General features: G+C 49.6%; 2 protein-coding genes across 3 annotated transcripts in view; one reads left to right on the forward strand and one right to left on the reverse strand.

Annotated features, from left to right (window-relative positions):
• The first annotated feature begins 944 nt into the window (after window positions 1-944).
• On the forward strand, window positions 945-10,777 carry pi4k2b (phosphatidylinositol 4-kinase type 2 beta). Its single transcript, XM_053230967.1, has 10 exons — window positions 945-1,457; window positions 4,292-4,443; window positions 5,030-5,230; window positions 5,421-5,552; window positions 5,795-5,948; window positions 6,092-6,156; window positions 7,581-7,680; window positions 8,506-8,639; window positions 8,819-8,878; window positions 9,018-10,777. The coding sequence occupies exons 1-10, from the start codon at window positions 1,127-1,129 to the stop codon at window positions 9,189-9,191; spliced, it is 1,503 nt and encodes a 500-aa protein (XP_053086942.1). The 5' UTR covers window positions 945-1,126; the 3' UTR covers window positions 9,192-10,777.
• A 3,193-nt stretch (window positions 10,778-13,970) lies between these two features.
• sclt1 (sodium channel and clathrin linker 1) overlaps window positions 13,971-24,662 on the reverse strand; it is a 17,317-nt gene continuing 6,625 nt past the window's right edge. For both annotated transcript variants that reach the window (XM_053230965.1, XM_053230966.1), the window contains 8 exons: window positions 23,918-23,989; window positions 23,722-23,796; window positions 23,034-23,179; window positions 22,610-22,802; window positions 22,152-22,348; window positions 14,528-14,606; window positions 14,326-14,421; window positions 13,971-14,219 (listed from right to left, as the gene is read on the reverse strand). In XM_053230965.1, the coding sequence (XP_053086940.1) occupies window positions 14,157-14,219; window positions 14,326-14,421; window positions 14,528-14,606; window positions 22,152-22,348; window positions 22,610-22,802; window positions 23,034-23,179; window positions 23,722-23,796; window positions 23,918-23,989 (921 nt within the window). In that variant the 3' untranslated portion in view covers window positions 13,971-14,156. The remainder of the gene's footprint in view (window positions 14,220-14,325; window positions 14,422-14,527; window positions 14,607-22,151; window positions 22,349-22,609; window positions 22,803-23,033; window positions 23,180-23,721; window positions 23,797-23,917; window positions 23,990-24,662) is intronic.

Here is a 24,662-nt window from a genome sequence, read left to right on the forward strand (position 1 = left end):
AGCTAACTTAGCTAACATTAGCGAGGGCTGAATTTATGTAACATGACAAATTTCTTAACTTTCAAAAAGTCAGACAAAGTGAAAGTTATTTATTCTGATTTTTTATAACTTTTTCCATGTTACATTAATATTTAAGTCCTTAAATGGAGGCTTCAGTCATATTAATCTTTTTTTTTTTTTTTTTTTTTTTTATTGTGGTTAAATGTCCATTTTAAACCTTTTAACATTAATCCAGTTTTTCTGACCAGACTCGGTACCGATGTGATGTTTCTTCTCTCTTTTTAAAATATATTCCTACTTGCTGTTATACTATATATCACTAACAAACCAACAGAAAAAATTAAACTTATTTTATTTGGGTTTAAAAAAGTTAGAGCTAAAAAATGTAATTAGGATTACTAAATGTTATGTTTCGCAACCATTTGATGTCGAGTATTTATTTTAAACAAATACAGTAATAAAATGTTCTGCAATACTGAACAATAATATAAAATATTATAAAGATTATTTAATATTGATATGTCATTTCTAAAAAATAATTCTGTGTGAAGTGGGATTAACATGAATTAAACAGTAGTTGGGTAAAATAATTATTTATATAAATTACATTTAGTCACATGGAAATATTCAATAAAGTACACCAGATATAAATGTTTAAAAAAAATTAAAGAAAATTTTAATCAATAACTAACGAGTTAAACACATTTTATACTGTTAAAAGCTTTTTAAACCCATTTGAAATACATACAAATATTTAATATTTAAAATGTATTTCTATTTGAATTAACGTAAATGTGTGTTTTTTTTTTGTTTGTTTGTTTGTTTTTTTGTAAATTGTTGATTAATGTGTTTATATGCAAATGAGGCAGAAATGGTGCGCGGTCCCTTTAAGAGCTTTAGGCTGCTGAGTGAGGTGACGCAATGATCACGCATGCGCATGAAAAGCAGGAAGTTAGGACATGACGTGTCCGGAAGTGTTATTAGGAAGCGAACGAGCGTCTAAACAGCAGGTTGTCGTTAAATATGAAGCGGTGAAGGTGCCGGTACATATCTACATATATTTATTTAAATTACATTAGACCGTGTCTGCCCCGAAGCGCGTGCTGAGGAGGAGGAATAATTCGCCATGATGTCGGAATGCGACCCCGCCGACACCGAGAGCGCGAGCGCCGCCTTCCCCGAGAGCCGCGTCCCGCAGCCGGCGGCCCTGCGCGCGCTGCCCGGGGGAGCTCAGCGCCTCTGCGGCTCCACGGAGTCCGTGCTCACGGAGCTGGAGGCGGAGGAAGAGGAGGAGGAGGAGCAGGAAGACGCGCTGCTGTTACCGGGAACAGCGACCTGCGGCTCGGCCTCATCCTCATCCTCCCCGTCCCGCGCCGCCAGAGACAAGAGACCCAGCCGGCACCGGCACCGGCACCGGCACAGCTCCTCCTCGGATAAAGAGAACCTGGCTTCTCCCGGTGAGAGAGAGCGCGCACGCACACACACACACACACACACACACACACACACACACACACATATGTATATACACTTATACACACACACACACACACACACACACATGTATATACACTCACTCACACACACTCACACACACACACACACACACATATGTATATACACTTATACACACACACACACACACACACACACACACACACATGTATATACACTCACTCACACACACTCACACACACACACACATGTATATACACTCATATACATACACACATACACATATGTATATACACTTATACACACACACACATGTATATACACTCATATACATACACACACACACATGTATATACACTCACTCACACACACTCACACACACACACACATGTATATACACTCATATACATACACACATACACATATGTATATACACTTATACACACACACATGTATATACACACACACACATGTATATACACTCATATACACACACACACACATGTATATACACTCATATACACACACACACACGCATGTATATACACTTATACACACACACACATGTATATACACTCACTCACACACACTCACACACACACACACACACACACATGTATATACACTCATATACATACACACATACACATATGTATATACACTTATACACACACACACATGTATATACACTCATATACACACACACACACATATGTATATACACACTTATATATATACACACACACACACACATGTATATACAGTCACACACACACACACACACACACACACACATGTATATACACTCATATACATACACACATACACATATGTATATACACTTATACACACACACACATGTATATACACTCATATACACACACACACACATATGTATATACACACTTATATATATACACACACACACATGTATATACACTCATATACACACACACACACACATATGTATATACACACTTATATATATACACACACACACACATGTATATACAGTCACACACACACACGTATATACACACTTAAATATACACACACATATGTATATACAGTCACACACACACACGTATATACACACTTAAATATACACACACATATGTATATACAGTCACACACACACATGTATATACACACTTATATATATACACACACACACATATGTATATACACTCATACACACACACACACACATGTATATACACACTTATATACACACACACACACATATGTATGTACACTCATACACACACACACGTGTGCATATATACACTCATACACACACACACACACACACACGTGTATATATACACTCATACACACACACACACACTTTATTACTCAGATTATTCGCGTGTTTGTGTTTACGTCGCTGTGGTGTTAATTAGGAGAGGTCACATGACTCAGTGATGCCTGCTGATGTCACAGGTTTAATCTAATTATTTAATTTCTCTGAAGAATCGTATTTGTGCCTCTAAAATCTGGATCAACTTTAAACACCTCAATAACACTGAGCCTCTGAGACGCTGCCCGTGTCCTGGACTCGCTCCGCTCTGCACAGGAGCGTCACTCAGGCGCGTCACTCAGGAGCGTCACTCAGGAGCGTCACTCAGGAGCGTCAGGAAATGGACAGAATATTTTAATTTCTCAGACGATTTGAATTTAATTGTTTTAAAGTTTTATAATTATGACGCCTACACACGTGTCTCTGTTGTGTAATAAAGCTGAAACTTTTGACTTCACTGCTGAGAGCCTCTACTGCTTTTATTCTAAAATTCAACACAAATTATTCATTTCATCATGAAAATGATTGGATACGCCGACACGCGCTTTCAGTAACAGTCTGCTTTATTAATGAAGTATGAAAACTTTAATAATTCACCACAGAATCCAGACCCTAAAGCCGCTTCTGTGGGATCTCTCAGAGGAACGCTCTGACACGTCGTTTATTTCATCAGCTCAAATATTTAAAGAGAATTTAATAATATCACAACTCCAACACAAACGCAGGGCGGCGTCTGAGCCGGTTATAATTAGACCACGTTATTATTATTAAAGAATCTCAGTTCTTTTTTCCGACACACACACACACACACACACACACATTCGTGTGACGCACGAGACGTGAATCTGCGTCACATTAACGATCAGCCGTGTGAAATGTGAGCTGTAAAGGAAATTTCCTCACGTCACAAACTGCTGCTGGAATTATTAACCACGTCTCTGTCTGGAGTGTGGGCGGGGCTAGACACAGTGCTGATCACTGATTGGTTGAACACCATGACGACGGCTTCGTCCTGGTTGATTCTTTAGCTCAGGTTCTGTGAAGTCTGTGTGAAATCTCCGTCTTTAAGCTTCACTGTGTTTGCACCCTACAGAGGGTATCACACGATGGAGCTAGTGCCCGACCTAGTGCCCTACCTAGTGCCCTACCTAGTGCCCTACCTAGTGCCCTACCTAGTGCCCTACCGCATGGAGTAGAACCCTATGTGAGATTCAGACATGGAAAACTCGCAGAAGGTGTAAAGTATTGGCACCCTCGTGTTTTAGTAGTATTTCATTTGCTGTGTCTATAATCAACACATGATTAACTAAAGAGAAACTCCGCCTACTTTCACAAGCACAGTTATGTGATGGATAAAACACGCACACACACTCTCTCTCTCACACGCACACACACACACACACACACACACACACACACACACAGTCCTGGGCTGTGATTGCTGCTGCTCAGTGGGAAGTGATTGATCCGTAAACTGTGCAGTTTTACTTAATATTTTGTGCGTGTGTGTGTGTGTGTGTGTGTGTGTGTGTGTAGGAAACAGCAGTGGTGAGTTTAACCATTTCCCGGAGGACCCAGTGTTTGGGGAGATCATACAGCGGGCGGAGCAGGCCATCGAGAGCGGCGTTTTCCCTGAGAGAATCTCACAGGGTTCCAGCGGCAGCTACTTCGTCAAAGACCCTAAAGGGGTGAGTGTGTGAGAGTGTGTGTGTGTGAGAGTGTGTGTGTGTGAGAGTGTGTGTGTGTGTGAGTGTGTGTGTGTGTGAGTGTGTGTGTGTGTGAGTGTGTGTGTGTGTGTATGTGTATGTGTGTGAGAGACAGTCTGTGTAATATGTTTATCTAATGGTTATAAGAGAGTTAAACGCACGTCAGGATGTAAAATGGAAGCGTGTTTTGTCAGCAGTGAGAACACAGAAGTAAAGTTGTAATAATCTGACGTACACTTCCTTTGTGTTCTCTCCGGAGCGAACTGTTCACACTAGCTGTGCTAAAGTTAACACGTTATAACGTTTGTGGTTTATTTGTCGTGTTTTGTGTGCTGTTATAAAGAGTTATAAACAGCACATGAAGAAATTACTGAACCTCCAGAAATATAAAGAACGTAAACAATGATTGTGTAGTATTTTATGGTGAATATTACACTGCTGTGGAGTGTAAAGTGTGTGTAGAGTGTAAAGTTGTCAGTCCTGCGTCACGACCCGCTTCTAAAGCCTTGACTCCTGAAACGTTACCATGACAATCTGCATCACTGACTGTTTGTTCTTGTTGATTCAGAAAATCATCGGCGTGTTCAAGCCCAAATCCGAGGAGCCGTACGGTCACCTGAACCCCAAATGGACCAAATATTTCCACAAGCTGTGCTGCCCGTGCTGTTTCGGCCGCGGCTGCCTCGTCCCCAATCAGGGCTACCTGTCTGAGGCAGCCGCCTCGCTAGTGGACCAAAAACTCAGCCTGGACGTCGTCCCAAAGACCAAGGTGAGGGAGCGAGGTCACCTGTGTGAGGTCACCTGTGTGAGGTCACCTGTGTGAGGGGAAAAGGATTATGGGATTGCTTGCACTTCTTACACTCACACTACCTAGGCAGTGAGGATAACTGAAGTGTCCTGTGTAGCATGTTGCATTAACTCGTGTGTGTGTGTGTGTGTGTGTGTGTGTGTGTGTGTAGGTTGTGTCTCTGGCCAGTGAGACGTTCCACTACAACGCCATCGATCGAGCGAAATCTCGCGGGAAGAAGTACGCTCTGGAGAAAGTGCCCAAAGTGGGACGTCGCTTCCACAGAGTGGGCCTGCCCCCCAAGGTGAGGCCACGCCCACAACCACGTTACACCACGCCCTAATCTCGTTATCGTCATTATTATTATTAACGCTATACAGCTTCGATACGGACTGTGACATCACAGACTTTATAAAGACAGGAAGTGATGTTTCTGATACATTACTGACGCTCCTCTGACAGGCACCGCATATGAAATGGTCCATCCCTCCATCCCTCCATCCCCCATCCCTCCATCCCTCCCCCTCCCCCTCTCTCTCTCTGCAGGTTGGTTCGTTCCAGCTGTTTGTCGAAGGCTATCAGGAGGCAGATTATTGGCTGAGGCGGTTTGAGGCGGAGCCTCTTCCTGAGAACACGAGGAAGCAGCTGCAGTCTCAGTTCGAGAGACTCGTCGTGCTGGATTACGTCATCAGGAACACGGGTAACACACACACACACACACACACACACACACACACACATACCCCTCACACCTGTGTGTATGCAGTGTAGTACAGTGCGGCGTGATGAGTGTTACTCGTGTGTCAGTGATGGTGTTTGTGTTGTTGTTGTTGTTGTGTGCAGACAGAGGAAACGATAACTGGCTCATTAAATATGAGAAAGCTGGAGAAGGAGAACAACCAGTGAAGGTACGACACACTGAGCTTTTATTTTTATTTCTTTATTATTTATACACACACGCTAATCTTACACCTGCACTGTGACGTTAACGAGGGGGCGTTTCTCAGGACGTTAGTGCACCTGATTGGCTGGAATTTACACAACAGGAAGCGTCTCAGCTCAAACACAAAAACAAGCTTTCTGTAGGGTTTAAAGTCAACTGGTACACCACTGCATGGAGTGTGTGAGAGTGTGTGAGAGTGTGTGAGAGTGTGTGAGAGTGTGTGAGAGTGTGTGAGAGTGAGTGTGTGAGAGTGAGTGTGTGAGAGTGAGTGTGTGAGAGTGAGTGTGTGAGAGTGAGTGTGTGTGAGTGAGTGTGTGTGAGTGAGTGTGTGTGTGTGAGAGTGTGTGAGAGTGTGTGAGAGTGTGTGAGAGTGTGTGAGAGTGTGTGAGAGTGTGTGAGAGTGTGTGAGTGTGTGAATGTAAACATCTTTCTGCCAACTCATTGCATCGACTGAAGTCCAGTCCAAACACCGACACGTCACTGATTCACCTGCAGGTTCAGACACACACACACACACACACACACACACACACACACACACACACACACACACACGTTATGTTATCTTTGTGAGGACCTTTCACTGATATAATTATTAACTCGGCTAATTAATGCTGTTGCGTCTAAATCTAACTCTCACCTTAATCTCAGTAAGCAAAAGCATTTTACTCTTTGTACTTTTTTAAATAAAAGGTTTTGTATAAAGACTTTTTCCTCATTTACACCAGCCACATGTCCCCACAAGGTCAAAACTGTCAGATATTTCTATCCTTGTGGGGACATTTGGTCCTCAACAAGATATAAAAATATGCACGCACACACACACACGCACAGAGACGCACAATAATTCAATAGACACTGTGATTAGAATAAAAGGTAAAGCCATAAAAAGTACATTTTTGTTCAGCAAAACATTTTCTACATAAACACACACACACACACACACACACACTCTTATCTGTTTTCAAAATAATGTCACGTACAGGTTTTAACCCGTGTTGACCTCATTAGTTTGTGTAAAATAAAGTGGATGTTGCATCAGCCGTGAGTTAAAGCCTCCTGTAACGGAAATCATAAAAAGGAAAACTAACATTATTCTCTATCTAAATTTATTTTATTGGAGTATCCAACTATAATAAATAAAAAAAGGCACTGGGAAGCTGCTTTTAAATGGAACTTGTCCTTTTTAATTTATTTACATTATTTTTATTATTTGTATGTAACTTTTGTGTAATTGTTAAACTATTGTCAGGTTTTACTCGCTGTATAAAATAAACCTGAAATAATGAGTGATATGAGTGCTGTGAATGAACATCTGTGTACAGATGTTGAATGTGGTGTGTGTGTGTGTGTGTGTGTGTGTGTGTGTTTGTGTGTGTGGTATTTCAGGGCTGTGAGTGGAGTGAACATAAAGAGTGTGTGATTCAGATCGCTGCAATCGATAACGGCCTGGCCTTCCCCTTTAAACACCCTGATGAGTGGAGAGCATGTGAGTGTTTACACACACACACACACACACACACACACCTCATATATACACCTCATATACACACACACACACACCTCATATATACACACACACACACACACACACACACACACACACACACACACACACACACCTCATATATACACCTCATATACACACACACACACACCTCATATATACACACACACACACACACACACACACACCTCATATACACACACACACACACACACACCTCATATACACACACACACACACACACCTCATATATACACACACACACACACACTCATATATACACACACACACACACACCTCATATATACACTCACTCTCACACACACACACACGCACACTCATACAAACACACAGACACACCTCACACACTTCACATTCTCACACACACACACACACACACACACACTTACTCACACAAACACACCTCATATATACACACACAAAATCTCACATATACACTCTCACACACAAACCCACACACACTCCTCACATATACACACGCAAAATCTTACACACCTCACACACACACACACACACACTTCACATATACACTCTCACACACACACACACACACACACACACACACACACACACACACACACACACTTCACATATACACTCTCACACACACACACACACACACACACACCTCACACACACACACACACACACACACTTCACATATACACTCTCACACACACACACACACACACACACGCACACACAGCAGACAGACACATGACACAGTGACCGAAGTGTTCTAGAACATTGTGTGTGTGTGTGTGTGTGTGTGTGTGTGTGTGTTAGATCCGTTCCACTGGGCGTGGCTCCCTCAGGCTAAAGTGGCGTTCTCTCAGGAGACGCGAGATCTGGTTCTGTCGCGGATCTCTGATATGAACTTCGTGCAGGATCTGTGTGAGGATCTCTACGAGCTCTTTAAGGTAAAATCCTCCATTTTTATTTTATTTATTATTATTTTATTTAGTGTGTGTGTCGAACGTTTCAGTCACACACAGTTCTCCTTCACACACACTTGTTACCTGGTGTCCATTCATCTCCTGCGAACCTTGTGTGAAAGTTATTCAGATGTGTTTATTTATATTTATTCCCGTGTTTGCAGACGGATAAGGGCTTTGATAAAACCATGTTTGAGAAGCAGATGTCTGTGATGAGAGGACAGGTGAGTCTTCCTTCTATTCTATATGTAAAAATTAAAGTTTTTTTTACACTATAATGTAAACGAGTTCCCCAAAACTAAACACTACATTATCTAAATATTAACGATCATGTGACACTGACTAAACCCCACCTTCCTGCAGATCCTGAACCTGACCCAGGCACTGAAGGATGGGAAAAGCCCCCTCCAGCTGGTGCAGATGCCCCGGGTGGTGGTGGAGCGTAGTCGAGGTGGAGGACAGGGACGGGTGGTGCAGTTAGGAAACGCTTTCACGCAGACTTTCCACTGCAAGAGACCGTTCTTCACTTCCTGGTAGCGGAGGAACCAGGTGAAGGGGAGGGTGGTGGTCTGTTCGTGAAGTTCTAAATACGACCCGGAAGCTTGTTGTTGGAGACTCGAGGCGTAGCGTGAAGTGAAACGTGCTGGAGGAGTGCGTCATTTTGGAAAGTTTAAGGACGCAGTGAAGAGCGGGAGACGCCTGCGGCGCTGTGAGGAAGATCTGATCGGGATATTTTACTATGACTTGCTGAAAGTTTCGACAGCATGAGATCGTTTTCTGCTGGAAAGCTCAGATGGATGGAGGGAGGGAGGGAGGGAGGGCTTCTTTTCAGGAATGGTTTCGGGATAGTTTGTCAGTTTGGAGCGGTTAGGAAACGGTTTCACATGGATATTACACTGCAAAAAAAAAAAAAAAAAAAACACTCCTTCACTTCCCGGTAATAATCAGGAACCATTTTGTGGAACCTTAATTTTTCAGCATTCGGCATATTGGCCAAGATTCTAACTAGAAAGGCAGGGAGAGCCTTCTTTTGGATTTGTTGGATGTTTTTCCCCTTACGATGCTACCAGAAGCTCAAAAATCCCTTTTCCAGTTAAAAAAAACCATAAAGGGCTTCTTTTCAGGAAAGAATTGAGGGTGTTTCTTTGGTCCAGATGCCACGGGCAGTAGTAGAACATAGACGAGGAGGTGGACCATTCTGATACTTTCACTGCAAAAGGTTCTTCTCCAGTTCCTGCTTATGGGAAAGCACTAGGTGAAGATCCTGGGTATCCTTTGGGGAAGTTCTGATCAAGATATTATTGTATGTCCACATTAAGACATGGTACCGTGAAATCAAAAATAGGTGTCCACTAGCAAAGTAGCACAGATTTTTATTTTATTTTATTTTTTTTAAGGAAATACCTGAGCACATTTCTGGTCATGGAATGTAGGTAATGAGAACCACTAGAAAGGAAAAGGAGCCTCTCTTAGGTTCCTAGTTTATTTGGGAACTGCCATAAAGTAAACATGGACGTCCCATCTAAGAAGGAATGGCTCACGTCCTGAAAAGAAGCCCTAATTTGACAAAAAGGACAGGATTGAGTAACAGAATGGTATTTCTGGGCAAAAAGCGGCAGATTTTTACGAAATGAAGGCTTTTTTCTCTTTTCCTCGAAGCTTTTTCTTACTGTTTTAGCTCGACACGCTGCACTGGATATTAAAAGGGAATCTCCTCTTTAAAGTTGGTAAAATAAAAATAAATAAATAAATAAAAAAACTGCCAGTTTTTATATACTGTAAAATTTACAAATGAGGAATGAAGCATAAATATTGTGAAACTTGAAAAAAAGAACATTTTGCTTGAATGTAACCTGCAAGTTTACGTTTCACGCCGATTCTCCTGGGCGTTTCGAGTCGGAGCAGAATCACCGGCGGGGTTTCGATGCGCTTTGAATGTATTTAATGCCGTGTATCAGAACGCGGCGAGTCGAGCACACGCTGATAAAACAAACAGAAAAAGAGTAATTTCACATGTATGCATTGTGGACTTTACATTCCTGCTGAATGGTTCTTGAAGAAACTGTACTTTAAGTGACAAATCAATAAAATAAAACGAGTATTAAATTAAATTATAAAATTACTCTCTGCCTAATGTATCTAGTTTTTCTTCATCATGGTTTAACAAAACACTGGTTTCAGAATGATGGTAACTTCCTGACAGAGACAACACCAGGCTTTGGGCAAAAATATCCTCGTACTTAGCAGAATTCATGTCGCATCAACATCCGTCAGTCTGTCAGATGGACTTTACATCCCTGAAGTCCAGGCGTCAGTCGGCTCAGGTACAGGTAAGATACTCAAAAATATGAATGTGTCGCTTCAACACCTTCAGCGTTACCTCCCTGATTTAGAGTTTGGTTTGGGGACGAACCTCGGCTGACACGGCTCCGGTCCGGGAAACACCACAGTGCCCGTGTGCTGCGACGCTACGTGGCTTTACACCCTGCAGCTTATCATCCACCATGAGGTAAGTGTAACTGCATGGCTGAATAACATTCACATCGGACTGTTCATGAGTACTGCTGTGACTTTAATTCTTCGTTTCGTCTTTATAAAGCGAGCCGTCGTCTTTGTTACTGGGATACTAGTTACTACTGTGTCACTTTGGTATTAGTGTTGCTGATGCGGAGGTTAGGGGTGATGCCAGGGGTAAGGATGCCAAAGTTCAGGTTGTGGTTGTTGATCGGGGCGTAGTTGTTATTGATAAGGTGTAGTTATTGGGCTATTGATTGGACTGTAGGTGCTATTGATCAGGGCGGTGTTGATGAGCGGGACATAGTTGTTGATCGGGGTGTAGTTGTTGAGCAGGTGTAGTTGTTGATCGGGGCGGTGTTGATGAGCGGGACATAGTTGTTGATCAGGTGTAGTTGTTGATCAGGTGTAGTTGTTGATCAGGGCGTAGTTGTTGATCGGGGTGTAGTTGTTTATCGGGGCGGTGTTGATGAGCGGGGCATAGTTATTGATCAGGTGTAGTTGTTGAGCGGGGTGTAGTTATTGATCAGGTGTAGTTGTTGATCAGGGCGTAGTTGTTGATCGGGGTGTAGTTGTTTATCGGGGCGGTGTTGATGAGCGGGGCATAGTTATTGATCAGGTGTAGTTGTTGAGCGGGGTGTAGTTATTGATCAGGTGTAGTTGTTGATCAGGGCGTAGTTGTTGATCGGGGTGTAGTTGTTTATCGGGGCGGTGTTGATGAGCGGGGCATAGTTATTGATCAGGTGTAGTTGTTGAGCGGGGTGTAGTTGTTGAGCGGGGTGTAGTTGTTGATCGGGGCGTAGTTGTTGATCAAGGTGTAGTTATTGATCGGGGCGTAGTTGTTGATCAAGGTGTAGTTATTGATCGGGCGTAGTTGATGAGCGGGGCGTAGTTGTTGATCAAGGTGTAGTTGTTGATCAAGGTGTAGTTGTTGATCAAGGTGTAGTTATTGAGCGGGGCGTAGTTTTTGAGCGGGGTGTAGTTACTGATCGGGCGTAGTTGTTGATCAAGGTGTAGTTGTCGATCGGGGCGTAGTTGTCGAGCGGGGCGTTGTTTTTGAGCGGGGTATAGTTATTGATCGGGGCGTAGTTTTTGAGCGGGGCGTAGTTGTCGAGCGGGGCGTAGTTGTCAATTAGGGTGTAGTTACTGATCAAGGCGTAGTTGTCGAGCGGGCGTAGTTGTCGAGCGGGGCGTAGTTGTTGATAAGGGTGTAGTTATCGATCAGGGTGTAGTTACTGATCAAGGCGTAGTTGTCGAGCGGGGCGTAGTTGTCGAGCGGGGCGTAGTTGTCGAGCGGGCGTAGTTGTTGATCGGGCGTAGTTGTCGAGCGGGGCGTAGTTGTCGAGCGGGGCGTAGTTGTCGAGCAGGTGTAGTTGTCGAGCGGGGTGTAGTTGTCGAGCGGGGTGTAGTTGTCGAGCGGGTGTAGTTGTCGAGCGGGTGTAGTTGTCGAGCGGGTGTAGTTGTTGATCGGGCGTAGTTGTCAATTAGGGTGTAGTTGTTGATCGGGCGTAGTTGTCGAGCGGGGCGTAGTTGTCGAGCGGGGCGTAGTTGTCGAGCGGGTGTAGTTGTTGAGCGGGGCGTAGTTGTCGAGCAGGTGTAGTTGTCGAGCAGGTGTAGTTGTCGAGCGGGGTGTAGTTGTCGAGCGGGTGTAGTTGTCGAGCGGGTGTAGTTGTTGATCGGGCGTAGTTGTCAATTAGGGTGTAGTTGTTGATCGGGCGTAGTTGTCGAGCGGGGCGTAGTTGTCGAGCGGGGCGTAGTTGTCGAGCGGGTGTAGTTGTTGAGCGGGGCGTAGTTGTCGAGCAGGTGTAGTTGTCGAGCAGGTGTAGTTGTCGAGCGGGGTGTAGTTGTCGAGCGGGTGTAGTTGTCGAGCGGGTGTAGTTGTTGATCGGGCGTAGTTGTCAATTAGGGTGTAGTTGTTGATCGGGCGTAGTTGTCGAGCGGGGCGTAGTTGTCGAGCGGGGCGTAGTTGTTGAGCGGGGTGTAGTTGTCGAGCGGGTGTAGTTGTTGAGCGGGGCGTAGTTGTCGAGCAGGTGTAGTTGTCGAGCAGGTGTAGTTGTTGAGCGGGGTGTAGTTGTCGAGCGGGTGTAGTTGTTGAGCGGGTGTAGTTGTTGATCGGGCGTAGTTGTTGAGCGGGGCGTAGTTGTCAATTAGGGCGTAGTTGTTGATCGGGCGTAGTTGTTGAGCGGGGCGTAGTTGTCGAGCGGGTGTAGTTGTCGAGCGGGTGTAGTTGTCGAGCGGGTGTAGTTGTTGAATAACTTTGTAAGCTGTGTAGCTTTCCCCTCCTGGGGAAAATCGTGGGCGTTTGTGTGTAGACTCGTGACGTGTGTAATCCACATTCCAGCAGTGAAAATGTATTTATTTTGTAATGAGTTGCAGTGTGTGGTGTTGTGGTGTGTGGTGTGTGGTGTGTGGTGTTGTGGAGCTGATTGTGTTTGTGTGTTGAGTGCAGGGTGAGTTTGAGATTCTGTGCTGCTTCTGTTTTTCGCTAGCGGTTTGTTAGCAGACGTGTGGATTGTGATGCGTATCCTGTATCGTGGCGTGACGTTGTTGTCGTATCGCTCGACTTGGCGTGTTGTGTTTGGTCTTGCGTAAGGTTGTTGAATTTAATTTTACTGATAAAATTGTTAATATTGACAGTGTAGAGAAGACACACACACACACACACACACACACACACTCAGATGAAAGGTAAACATTTATATAAACGTGTCTCTGTTTCATGTTTATTATTGAGTTTGATTAGTACCTGAGGCAAAGTGGGTGTGTGTGTAGTGCAACAAACGACTCCATTTATACACAGAGTAAAATAAACTATCGCTTTAGTGAACTCAGTCAGCTGCTCATAGGGCTTTCTGTGATGTGTGTGGTTTAGGATACAGGAGTGAAATGGTTAAAAAAGGTTTTATACAGTTCTCATTTTCGTAAAAAAAAACAACAAAAATTCATGTTGCAGTTTCAGTGAAAAGCTCCACTGAGACAGTGCAGGAATTAATGAAGCGTCTCCAGGTCCATCATGGAAGCAGCTTTCCTCCTCTGTGTCATCAGGGTGAGCTGAAAACACACACACACACACACACACGTGGAGATGTGTAGTTAGCTAGCTAACGTGTGTGTGTGTGTGTGTGGAGGTATATTGCGCTGTGGTGTGTGTGTGTACCTGCTGTGAGGCGGTGGACGCTCTGTGTTCAGCCTGAGTGAGTCGAGTCTGTAAGCGAGTGTTCTTCTCCTGCTGCTCTGCTAACTCACGCTCACACTGAACACACACACACACACACACACAATTTATCATGAACACTTCTGACTAAGATATTTCATGAGTGTGTTAAATAAAATGTGTGTGTGTGTGTACGTGTGTGTACCTCAAGGATCTTCTCCTGCTCTGACTGTAAATTAATCTCCAACTCCTGACAGCGCTGTTTCTGTCTGCTCAGCTCCGCCCTGAAACACACACACACACACACACACACACACACGGCTGTGTTTCAGTATTCACCTACAGTTCTGTGTGTTGCAGTGTGAGTGAGGTGAGTGTTGCTGTGTGTGTGTGTTGCAGTGTGAGTGAGGTGAGTGTTGCTGTGTGTGTGTGTTGCAGTGTGAGTGAGGTGAGTGTTGCTGTGTGTGTGTGTGTTGCAGTGTGAGTGAGGAGAGTGTGTGTGTGTGTGTTGCAGTGTGAGTGAGGAGAGTGTGTGTGTGTGTGTTGCAGTGTGAGTGAGGAGAGTGTGTGTGTGTGTGTTGCAGTGTGAGTGAGGAGAGTGTGTGTGTGTGTGTTGCAGTGTGAGTGAGGAGAGTGTGTGTGTGTGTGTTGCAGTGTGAGTGAGGAGAGTGTGTGTGTGTGTGTTGCAGTGTGAGTGAGGTGAGTGTTGCTGTGTGTGTGTGTTGCAGTGTGAGTGAGGAGAGTGTTGCTGTGTGTGTGTGTGTGTTGCAGTGTGAGTGAGGAGAGTGCAACACACACTCACGCTGCAACACACACACACACACTCTCCTCACTCGCACCGCAACGCACACACTCTCCTCACTCGCACCGCAACGCGCACACACTCTCCTCACTCGCACCGCAACACACACACTCTCCTCACTCGCACCGCAACGCGCACACACTCTCCTCACTCGCACCGCACTGCAACACACACTCTCCTCACTCGCACCGCAACGCACACACACTCTCCTCACTCGCACCGCAACACACACTCTCCTCACTCGCACCGCAACGCGCACACACACTCCTCACTCGCACCGCAACGCGCACACACTCTCCTCACTCGCACCGCAACACGCACACACTCTCCTCACTCGCACCGCACTGCAACACACACTCTCCTCACTCGCACCGCAACGCACACACACTCTCCTCACTCGCACCGCAACACACACTCTCCTCACTCGCACCGCAACGCGCACACACTCTCCTCACTCGCACCGCAACGCGCACACACTCTCCTCACTCGCACCGCAACGCGCACACACTCTCCTCACTCGCACCGCAACGCGCACACACTCTCCTCACTCGCACCGCAACGCGCACACACTCTCCTCACTCGCACCGCAACGCGCACACACTCTCCTCACTCGCACCGCACTGCAACACACACACTCCTCACTCGCACCGCAACGCGCACACACTCTCCTCACTCGCACCGCAACGCACACACACTCTCCTCACTCGCACCGCAACGCGCACACACTCTCCTCACTCGCACCGCACTGCAACACACACACTCTCCTCACTCGCACCGCAACGCACACACACTCTCCTCACTCGCACCGCAACGCGCACACACTCTCCTCACTCGCACCGCAACGCACACACACTCTCCTCACTCGCACTGCAACGCACACACACTCTCCTCACTCGCACCGCACTGCAACACACACTCTCCTCACTCGCACCGCAACGCGCACACACTCTCCTCACTCGCACCGCAACGCACACACACTCTCCTCACTCGCACCGCAACGCGCACACACTCTCCTCACTCGCACCGCAACGCGCACACACTCTCCTCACTCGCACCGCACTGCAACACACACACTCTCCTCACTCGCACCGCAACGCACACACACTCTCCTCACTCGCACCGCAACGCGCACACACTCTCCTCACTCGCACCGCAACGCACACACACTCTCCTCACTCGCACTGCAACGCACACACACTCTCCTCACTCGCACCGCACTGCAACACACACTCTCCTCACTCGCACCGCAACGCACACACACTCTCCTCACTCGCACCGCAACGCACACACACTCTCCTCACTCGCGCACACACACTCTCCTCACTCGCACCGCAACGCACACACACACTCTCCTCACTCGCACCGCAACGCACACACACACTCTCCTCACTCGCACCGCAACGCACACACACACTCTCCTCACTCGCACCGCAACGCACACTCTCCTCACTCGCACCGCAACGCGCACACTCTCTCCTCACTCGCACCGCAACGCACACTCTCCTCACTCGCACCGCACTGCAACACACACTCTCCTCACTCGCACCGCAACGCACACACACTCTCCTCACTCGCACCGCAACGCACACACACTCTCCTCACTCGCACCGCAACGCGCACACACTCTCCTCACTCGCACCGCAACGCGCACACACTCTCCTCACTCGCACCGCAACACACACTCTCCTCACTCGCACCGCAACGCGCACACACTCTCCTCACTCGCACACACACACTCCTCACTCGCACCGTGTGTTGCGGTGCGAGTGAGGAGAGTGTGTGTTGCAGTGTGCAGTGTGTGAGGTATGTGTGTTGCAGTGTGAGTGAGGAGAGTGCAAAACACTCTCCTCACTCGCACCGCAACGCGCACTCTCTCCTCACACGCACCGCAACGCGCACACACTCTCCTCACTCGCACCGCAACGCGCACACACTCCTCACTCGCACCGCAACGCGCACTCTCTCCTCACTCGCACCGCAACGCGCACACTCTCTCCTCACTCGCACCGCAACGCGCACACTCTCCTCACTCGCACCGCAACGCACACACACACTCTCCTCACTCGCACCGCAACGCGCACACTCTCCTCACTCGCACCGCAACGCGCACACTCTCCTCACTCGCACCGCAACGCGCACTCTCTCCTCACTCGCACCGCAACGCGCACACTCTCCTCACTCGCACCGCAACGCGCACACTCTCCTCACTCGCACCGCAACGCACACACTCTCTCCTCACTCTCCTCACTCGCACCGCAACGCGCACACTCTCCTCACTCGCACCGCAACGCGCACACTCTCCTCACTCGCACCGCAACGCACACACACTCTCCTCACTCGCACCGCAACGCGCACACACTCCTCACTCGCACCGCAACGCGCACACACACTCTCCTCACTCGCACCGCAACGCGCACACACACTCTCCTCACTCGCACCGCAACGCGCACACACTCTCCTCACTCGCACCGCAACGCACACACACTCTCCTCACTCGCACCGCACTGCAACACACACTCTCCTCACTCGCACCGCAACGCACACACACTCTCCTCACTCGCACCGCACTGCAACACACACTCTCCTCACTCGCACCGCAACGCACACACACTCTCCTCACTCGCACCGCAACGCACACACACTCTCCTCACTCGCGCACACACACTCTCCTCACTCGCACCGCACTGCAACACACACTCTCCTCCCTCTCCCCGCAACGCGCACACACTCTCCTCACTCGCACCGCAACGCGCACACACTCTCCTCACTCGCACCGCAACGCGCACACACTCTCCTCCCTCTCCCCGCAACGCGCACACACTCTCCTCACTCGCACCGCAACGCGCACACACTCTCCTCACTCGCACCGCAACGCGCACACACTCTCCTCACTCGCACCGCAACGCGCACACACTCTCCTCACTCGCACCGCAACGCACACACACACTCTCCTCACTCGCACCGCAACGCACACACACACTCTCCTCACTCGCACCGCAACGCGCACACACTCTCCTCACTCGCACCGCACTGCAACACACACTCTCCTCACTCGCACCGCAACGCGCACACACTCTCCTCACTCGCACCGCACTGCAACACACACTCTCCTCACTCGCACCGCAACGCGCACACACACTCTCCTCACTCGCACCGCAACGCACACACACTCTCCTCACTCGCACCGCAACGCACACACACTCTCCTCACTCGCACCGCAACGCGCACACACTCTCCTCACTCTCCTCACTCGCACCGCAACGTGCACACACACTCTCCTCACTCGCACCGCAACGCGCACACACACTCTCCTCACTCGCACCGCAACGCGCGCACACACTCTCCTCACTCGCACCGCAACGCGCACACACTCTCCTCACTCGCACCGCAACGCACACACACTCTCCTCACTCGCACCGCACTGCAACACACACTCTCCTCACTCGCACCGCAACGCACACACACTCTCCTCACTCGCACCGCACTGCAACACACACTCTCCTCACTCGCACCGCAACGCACACACACTCTCCTCACTCGCACCGCAACGCACACACACTCTCCTCACTCGCGCACACACACTCTCCTCACTCGCACCGCACTGCAACACACACTCTCCTCCCTCTCCCCGCAACGCGCACACACTCTCCTCACTCGCACCGCAACGCGCACACACTCTCCTCACTCGCACCGCAACGCGCACACACTCTCCTCCCTCTCCCCGCAACGCGCACACACTCTCCTCACTCGCACCGCAACGCGCACACACTCTCCTCACTCGCACCGCAACGCGCACACACTCTCCTCACTCGCACCGCAACGCGCACACACTCTCCTCACTCGCACCGCAACGCACACACACACTCTCCTCACTCGCACCGCAACGCACACACACACTCTCCTCACTCGCACCGCAACGCGCACACACTCTCCTCACTCGCACCGCACTGCAACACACACTCTCCTCACTCGCACCGCAACGCGCACACACACTCTCCTCACTCGCACCGCAACGCACACACACTCTCCTCACTCGCACCGCAACGCACACACACTCTCCTCACTCGCACCGCAACGCGCACACACTCTCCTCACTCTCCTCACTCGCACCGCAACGTGCACACTCTCCTCACTCGCACCGCAACGCGCACACACTCCTCACTCGCACCGCAACGCGCACACACACTCTCCTCACTCGCACCGCACTGCAACACACACTCTCCTCACTCGCACCGCAACGCGCACACACACTCTCCTCACTCGCACCGCAACGCACACACACTCTCCTCACTCGCACCGCAACGCGCACACACTCTCCTCCCTCTCCCCGCAACGCGCACCCACTCTCCTCACTCGCACCGCAACGCGCACACACTCTCCTCACTCTCCTCACTCGCACCGCAACGTGCACACTCTCCTCACTCGCACCGCAACGTGCACACTCTCCTCACTCGCACCGCAACACACACACTCTCCTCACTCGCACCGCAACACACACACTCTCCTCACTCGCACCGCAACGCACACACACTCTCCTCACTCGCACACACACTCTCCTCACTCGCACTGCACTGCAACACACACTCTCCTCCCTCTCCCCGCAACGCACACACACACTCTCCTCCCTCGCACCGCAACGCACACACACTCTCTCCTCACTCGCACCGCAACGCGCACACACTCTCCTCACTCGCACCGCAACGCGCACACACTCTCCTCACTCGCACCGCAACGCGCACACACTCTCCTCACTCGCACCGCAACGCGCACACACTCTCCTCACTCGCACCGCAACGCGCACACACTCTCCTCACTCGCACCGCAACGCGCACACACTCTCCTCACTCGCACCGCAACGCGCACACACTCTCCTCACTCGCACCGCAACGCGCACACACTCTCCTCACTCGCACCGCAACGCGCACTCTCCTCACTCGCACCGCAACGCGCACACACTCTCCTCACTCGCACCGCAACGCGCACACACTCTCCTCACTCGCACCGCAACGCGCACACACTCTCCTCCCTCTCCCCGCAACGCGCACACACTCTCCTCACTCGCACCGCAACGCGCACACACTCTCCTCACTCTCCTCACTCGCACCGCAACGTGCACACTCTCCTCACTCGCACCGCAACGTGCACACTCTCCTCACTCGCACCGCAACACACACACTCTCCTCACTCGCACCGCAACACACACACTCTCCTCACTCGCACCGCAACGCACACACACTCTCCTCACTCGCACACACACTCTCCTCACTCGCACTGCACTGCAACACACACTCTCCTCCCTCTCCCCGCAACGCACACACACACTCTCCTCCCTCGCACCGCAACGCACACACACTCTCTCCTCACTCGCACCGCAACGCGCACACACTCTCCTCACTCGCACCGCAACGCGCACACACTCTCCTCACTCGCACCGCAACGCGCACACACTCTCCTCACTCGCACCGCAACGCGCACACACTCTCCTCACTCGCACCGCAACGCGCACACACTCTCCTCACTCGCACCGCAACGCGCACACACTCTCCTCACTCGCACCGCAACGCGCACTCTCCTCACTCGCACCGCAACGCGCACACACTCTCCTCACTCGCACCGCAACGCGCACACACTCTCCTCACTCGCACCGCACTGCAACACACACTCTCCTCACTCGCACCGCAACGCGCACACACTCTCCTCACTCGCACCGCAACGCGCACACACTCTCCTCACTCGCACCGCAACGCGCACACACTCTCCTCACTCGCACCGCAACGTGCACACTCTCCTCACTCGCACCGCAACGCGCACACACTCTCCTCACTCGCACCGCAACGCGCACACACTCTCCTCACTCGCACCGCAACGCGCACTCTCCTCACTCGCACCGCAACGCGCACACTCTCCCCTCACTCGCACCGCAACGCGCACACACTCTCCTCACTCGCACCGCAACGCGCACACACTCTCCTCACTCGCACCGCAACGCGCACTCTCCTCACTCGCACCGCAACGCGCACACACTCTCCTCACTCGCACCGCAACGCGCACACACTCTCCTCACTCGCACCGCACTGCAACACACACTCTCCTCACTCGCACCGCAACGCGCACACACTCTCCTCACTCGCACCGCAACGCGCACACACTCTCCTCACTCGCACCGCAACGCGCACACACTCTCCTCACTCGCACCGCAACGTGCACACTCTCCTCACTCGCACCGCAACGCGCACACACTCTCCTCACTCGCACCGCAACGCACACACACACTCTCCTCACTCGCACCGCAACGCGCACACACACACTCCTCACTCGCACCGCAACGCGCACACACACTCTCCTCACTCGCACCGCAACGCACACACACTCTCCTCACTCGCACCGCCACGCACACACACACTCTCCTCACTCGCACCGCCACGCACACACACACTCTCCTCACTCGCACTGCAACGCGCACACACTCTCCTCACTCGCACTGCAACGCACACACACTCTCCTCACTCGCACCGCAACGTGCACACTCTCCTCACTCGCACCGCAACACACACACTCTCCTCACTCGCACCGCACTGCAACACACACTCTCCTCACTCGCACACACACTCTCCTCACTCGCACTGCACTGCAACACACACTCTCCTCCCTCTCCCCGCAACGCACACACACACTCTCCTCACTCGCACCGCAACGCGCACACACTCTCCTCACTTGGAGTGAGGAGAGTGTGTTGCAGTGCGAGTGAGGAGAGTGTGTGTTACCTGAGTGAGGAGAGTGTGTTGCAGTGCGAGTGAGGAGAGTGTGTGTGTGTTACCTGAGTGAGGAGAGTGTGTGTGTGTGTTACCTGAGTGAGGAGAGTGTGTTGCAGTGTGAGTGAGGAGAGTGTGTTGCAGTGCGAGTGAGGAGAGTGTGTGTGTTACGTGTGTGAGGAGAGTGTGTGTGTTACGTGTGTGAGGAGAGTGTGTATGTTACCTGAGTGAGGTGAGTGTGTATGTTACCTGAGTGAGGAGAGTGTGTATGTTACCTGAGTGAGGTGAGTGTGTGTTGCAGTGTGTGTGTGAGCTGTATGCTCTCCTCTCTATAGCGTTTGTTGTTGTGTTGTTGTGCCAGCAGGCGGCGCTGTAGTTCAGCCGTGGAGTGTTTGTTGCTTTCCTCCATCTCTCTGAGCCTCGACTCTACAGCCTGCTCCCTCACACACACCTCCTGCTGCATGCGCGACACCTACACACACACACACACACACACACACACACACACACACACACAGTACATTAATGGTCTGAGCTTAACTCTGTGCAAATGAGAAGTGAAGCAGTGTGACACCCGAAGGAGGAATGTGTCTCTGCGCGGACACACACTCTTTGCGCTGTGTGTGTGTGTGTGTGTGTGTGTGTGTGTGTGTGTGTGTACCTGCAGTTTGGCGTGTCTCTGCGCGGACACACACTCTTTGCGCTGTGTGTGTGTGTGTGTGTGTGTGTATACCTGCAGTTTGGCGTGTCTCTGCGCGGACACACACTCTTTGCGCAGTGTGTCCAGGTCTCTGTGCAGTTGTTGGTTCTCCTGCTGCAGGCTGAGTCTCTCCTCACTCACACTGCTGCACTCGGTTCTCGTGCTGGACAGCGCCACCTGCAGCCTGCGCACCTCCTCCTGACAGCGCAACAGCTCCTCACTCAATCTGCGCACACACACACACACACACACACACTTTCAATCAGTATATCTGAGCTTCCTGTATCTAACATACCAAGTCACTGTTGTGCTGTGTAATTCCTGCTGTGTCCACTAGGGGGAGAGCGAGGTCTAAACACATTACACAGCAAGAGGAACAGGAAGTGCTAAAGACTACACTACTCTGCTTCACTAACTGTGTGTGTGTGTGTGTGTGTGTGTGTGCGCGCGCACTCACTCTAGCTCCATCTTCTTCATGTTGGATTGTGTGGTGTTGAGTGTGTGCTCCAGCTCGTCTTTCATTCTCTCTGCGTTTAAACACCTCTGATGTAGAGCCTCAGTCTTCCTCAGGTCTGCTTCACCGTACCGGCCCTCTCTGTACACCTACACACACACACACACACACACACACACACAGAGTACTGAAGAGACTGTGACACTTACTGTATGAATAAAAAGAATAAGCTTTCATGTAGTCTACAAATGTACTGAACTGTAAATAAAAATCAATCTTTTAAATGTTCTACATGAGTAAATACTTTAAAATGTAAATTAAAATAGTTGTGTTTGAGACGCAGCTCATGACAGCAATCACAACGATGGGGGAATGCTTTAGAGAGAAACTAACAAACGTCCACTCATTCATGTGTGTAACATCATCACACTGCAGCGTGGAAACAAACAACAAAACTTCTTAATGGTTGCTATGGAAACCTATTCTTTTTTTTTTTTTTAATTAATAAAACTACTTATCAACATTAGCATGTCCATCTTTATTCTGTTTTTGGGGGGTTGCTATGGAAACCTGTCTTTGAGCTCTGAGCTGCCCTCTAGTGGGCGACACTTTAATCCTGTAGGTGAACTAAAGGTACACAGGGGTGTGTGTGTGTGTGTGTGTGTGTGTGTGTGTGTGTGTGTGTGTGTACCTTCTCAAGCTCCTCCTCCACCGCCTTCCTCTCTCTGTGTGCTCTCTCCAGCTGACTCTGTTTATCAGAACACTCCTGACAACACACACGCACACACATTCCTGTAAATAATAGTGCGTGTGTGTATAGTGTGTGTGTGTGTGTGTGTGTGTATAGTGTGTGTGTGTGTGAGAGAGAGAGGTGAAATAGTCCTGACCAGCTGCAGAGCGGCGAGTTCCTCCGTGAGACGATGGATCTGTGTGTTACACTGCTGACGCACACACTCCACCTGCGACACAATAATCATTACACACACACTCCACCTGCGACACAATAATCATTACACACACACCGTCACACACACACTCCACCTGCGACACAATAATCATTACACACACACCGTCACACACACACTCCACCTGCGACACAATAATCATTACACACACACCGTCACACACACACTCCACCTGCGACACAATAATCATTACACACACACCGTCACACACACACACTCCACCTGCGACACAATAATCATTACACACACACCGTCACACACACACTCCACCTGCGACACAATAATCATTACACACACACCGTCACACACACTCCACCTGCGACACAATAATCATTACACACACACCGTCACACACACTCCACCTGCGACACAATAATCATTACACACACCGTCACACACACACACTCCACCTGCGACACAATAATCATTACACACACACCGTCACACACACACACTCCACCTGCGACACAATAATCATTACACACACACCGTCACACACACACTCCACCTGCGACACAATAATCATTACACACACACCGTCACACACACACTCCACCTGCGACACAATAATCATTACACACACACCGTCACACACACACTCCACCTGCGACACAATAATCATTACACACACACCGTCACACACACACACTCCACCTGCGACACAATA

Source organism: Pangasianodon hypophthalmus, chromosome 28 (assembly GCF_027358585.1).
Source record: "Pangasianodon hypophthalmus isolate fPanHyp1 chromosome 28, fPanHyp1.pri, whole genome shotgun sequence".
In the NCBI taxonomy this organism is placed as follows: Eukaryota; Metazoa; Chordata; class Actinopteri; order Siluriformes; family Pangasiidae; genus Pangasianodon; species Pangasianodon hypophthalmus.

Bases quoted from the DNA above. Each gene is read 5' to 3' on its own strand.
- pi4k2b (XM_053230967.1), top strand. From the start codon at position 1,127: ATGATGTCGGAATGCGACCCCGCCGACACCGAGAGCGCGAGCGCCGCC. The intron at 1,458-4,291 runs GTGAGAGAGAGC...GTGTGTGTGTAG, and splicing joins AGAGAACCTGGCTTCTCCCG to GAAACAGCAGTGGTGAGTTT. The intron at 8,640-8,818 runs GTAAAATCCTCC...CCGTGTTTGCAG, and splicing joins ATCTCTACGAGCTCTTTAAG to ACGGATAAGGGCTTTGATAA.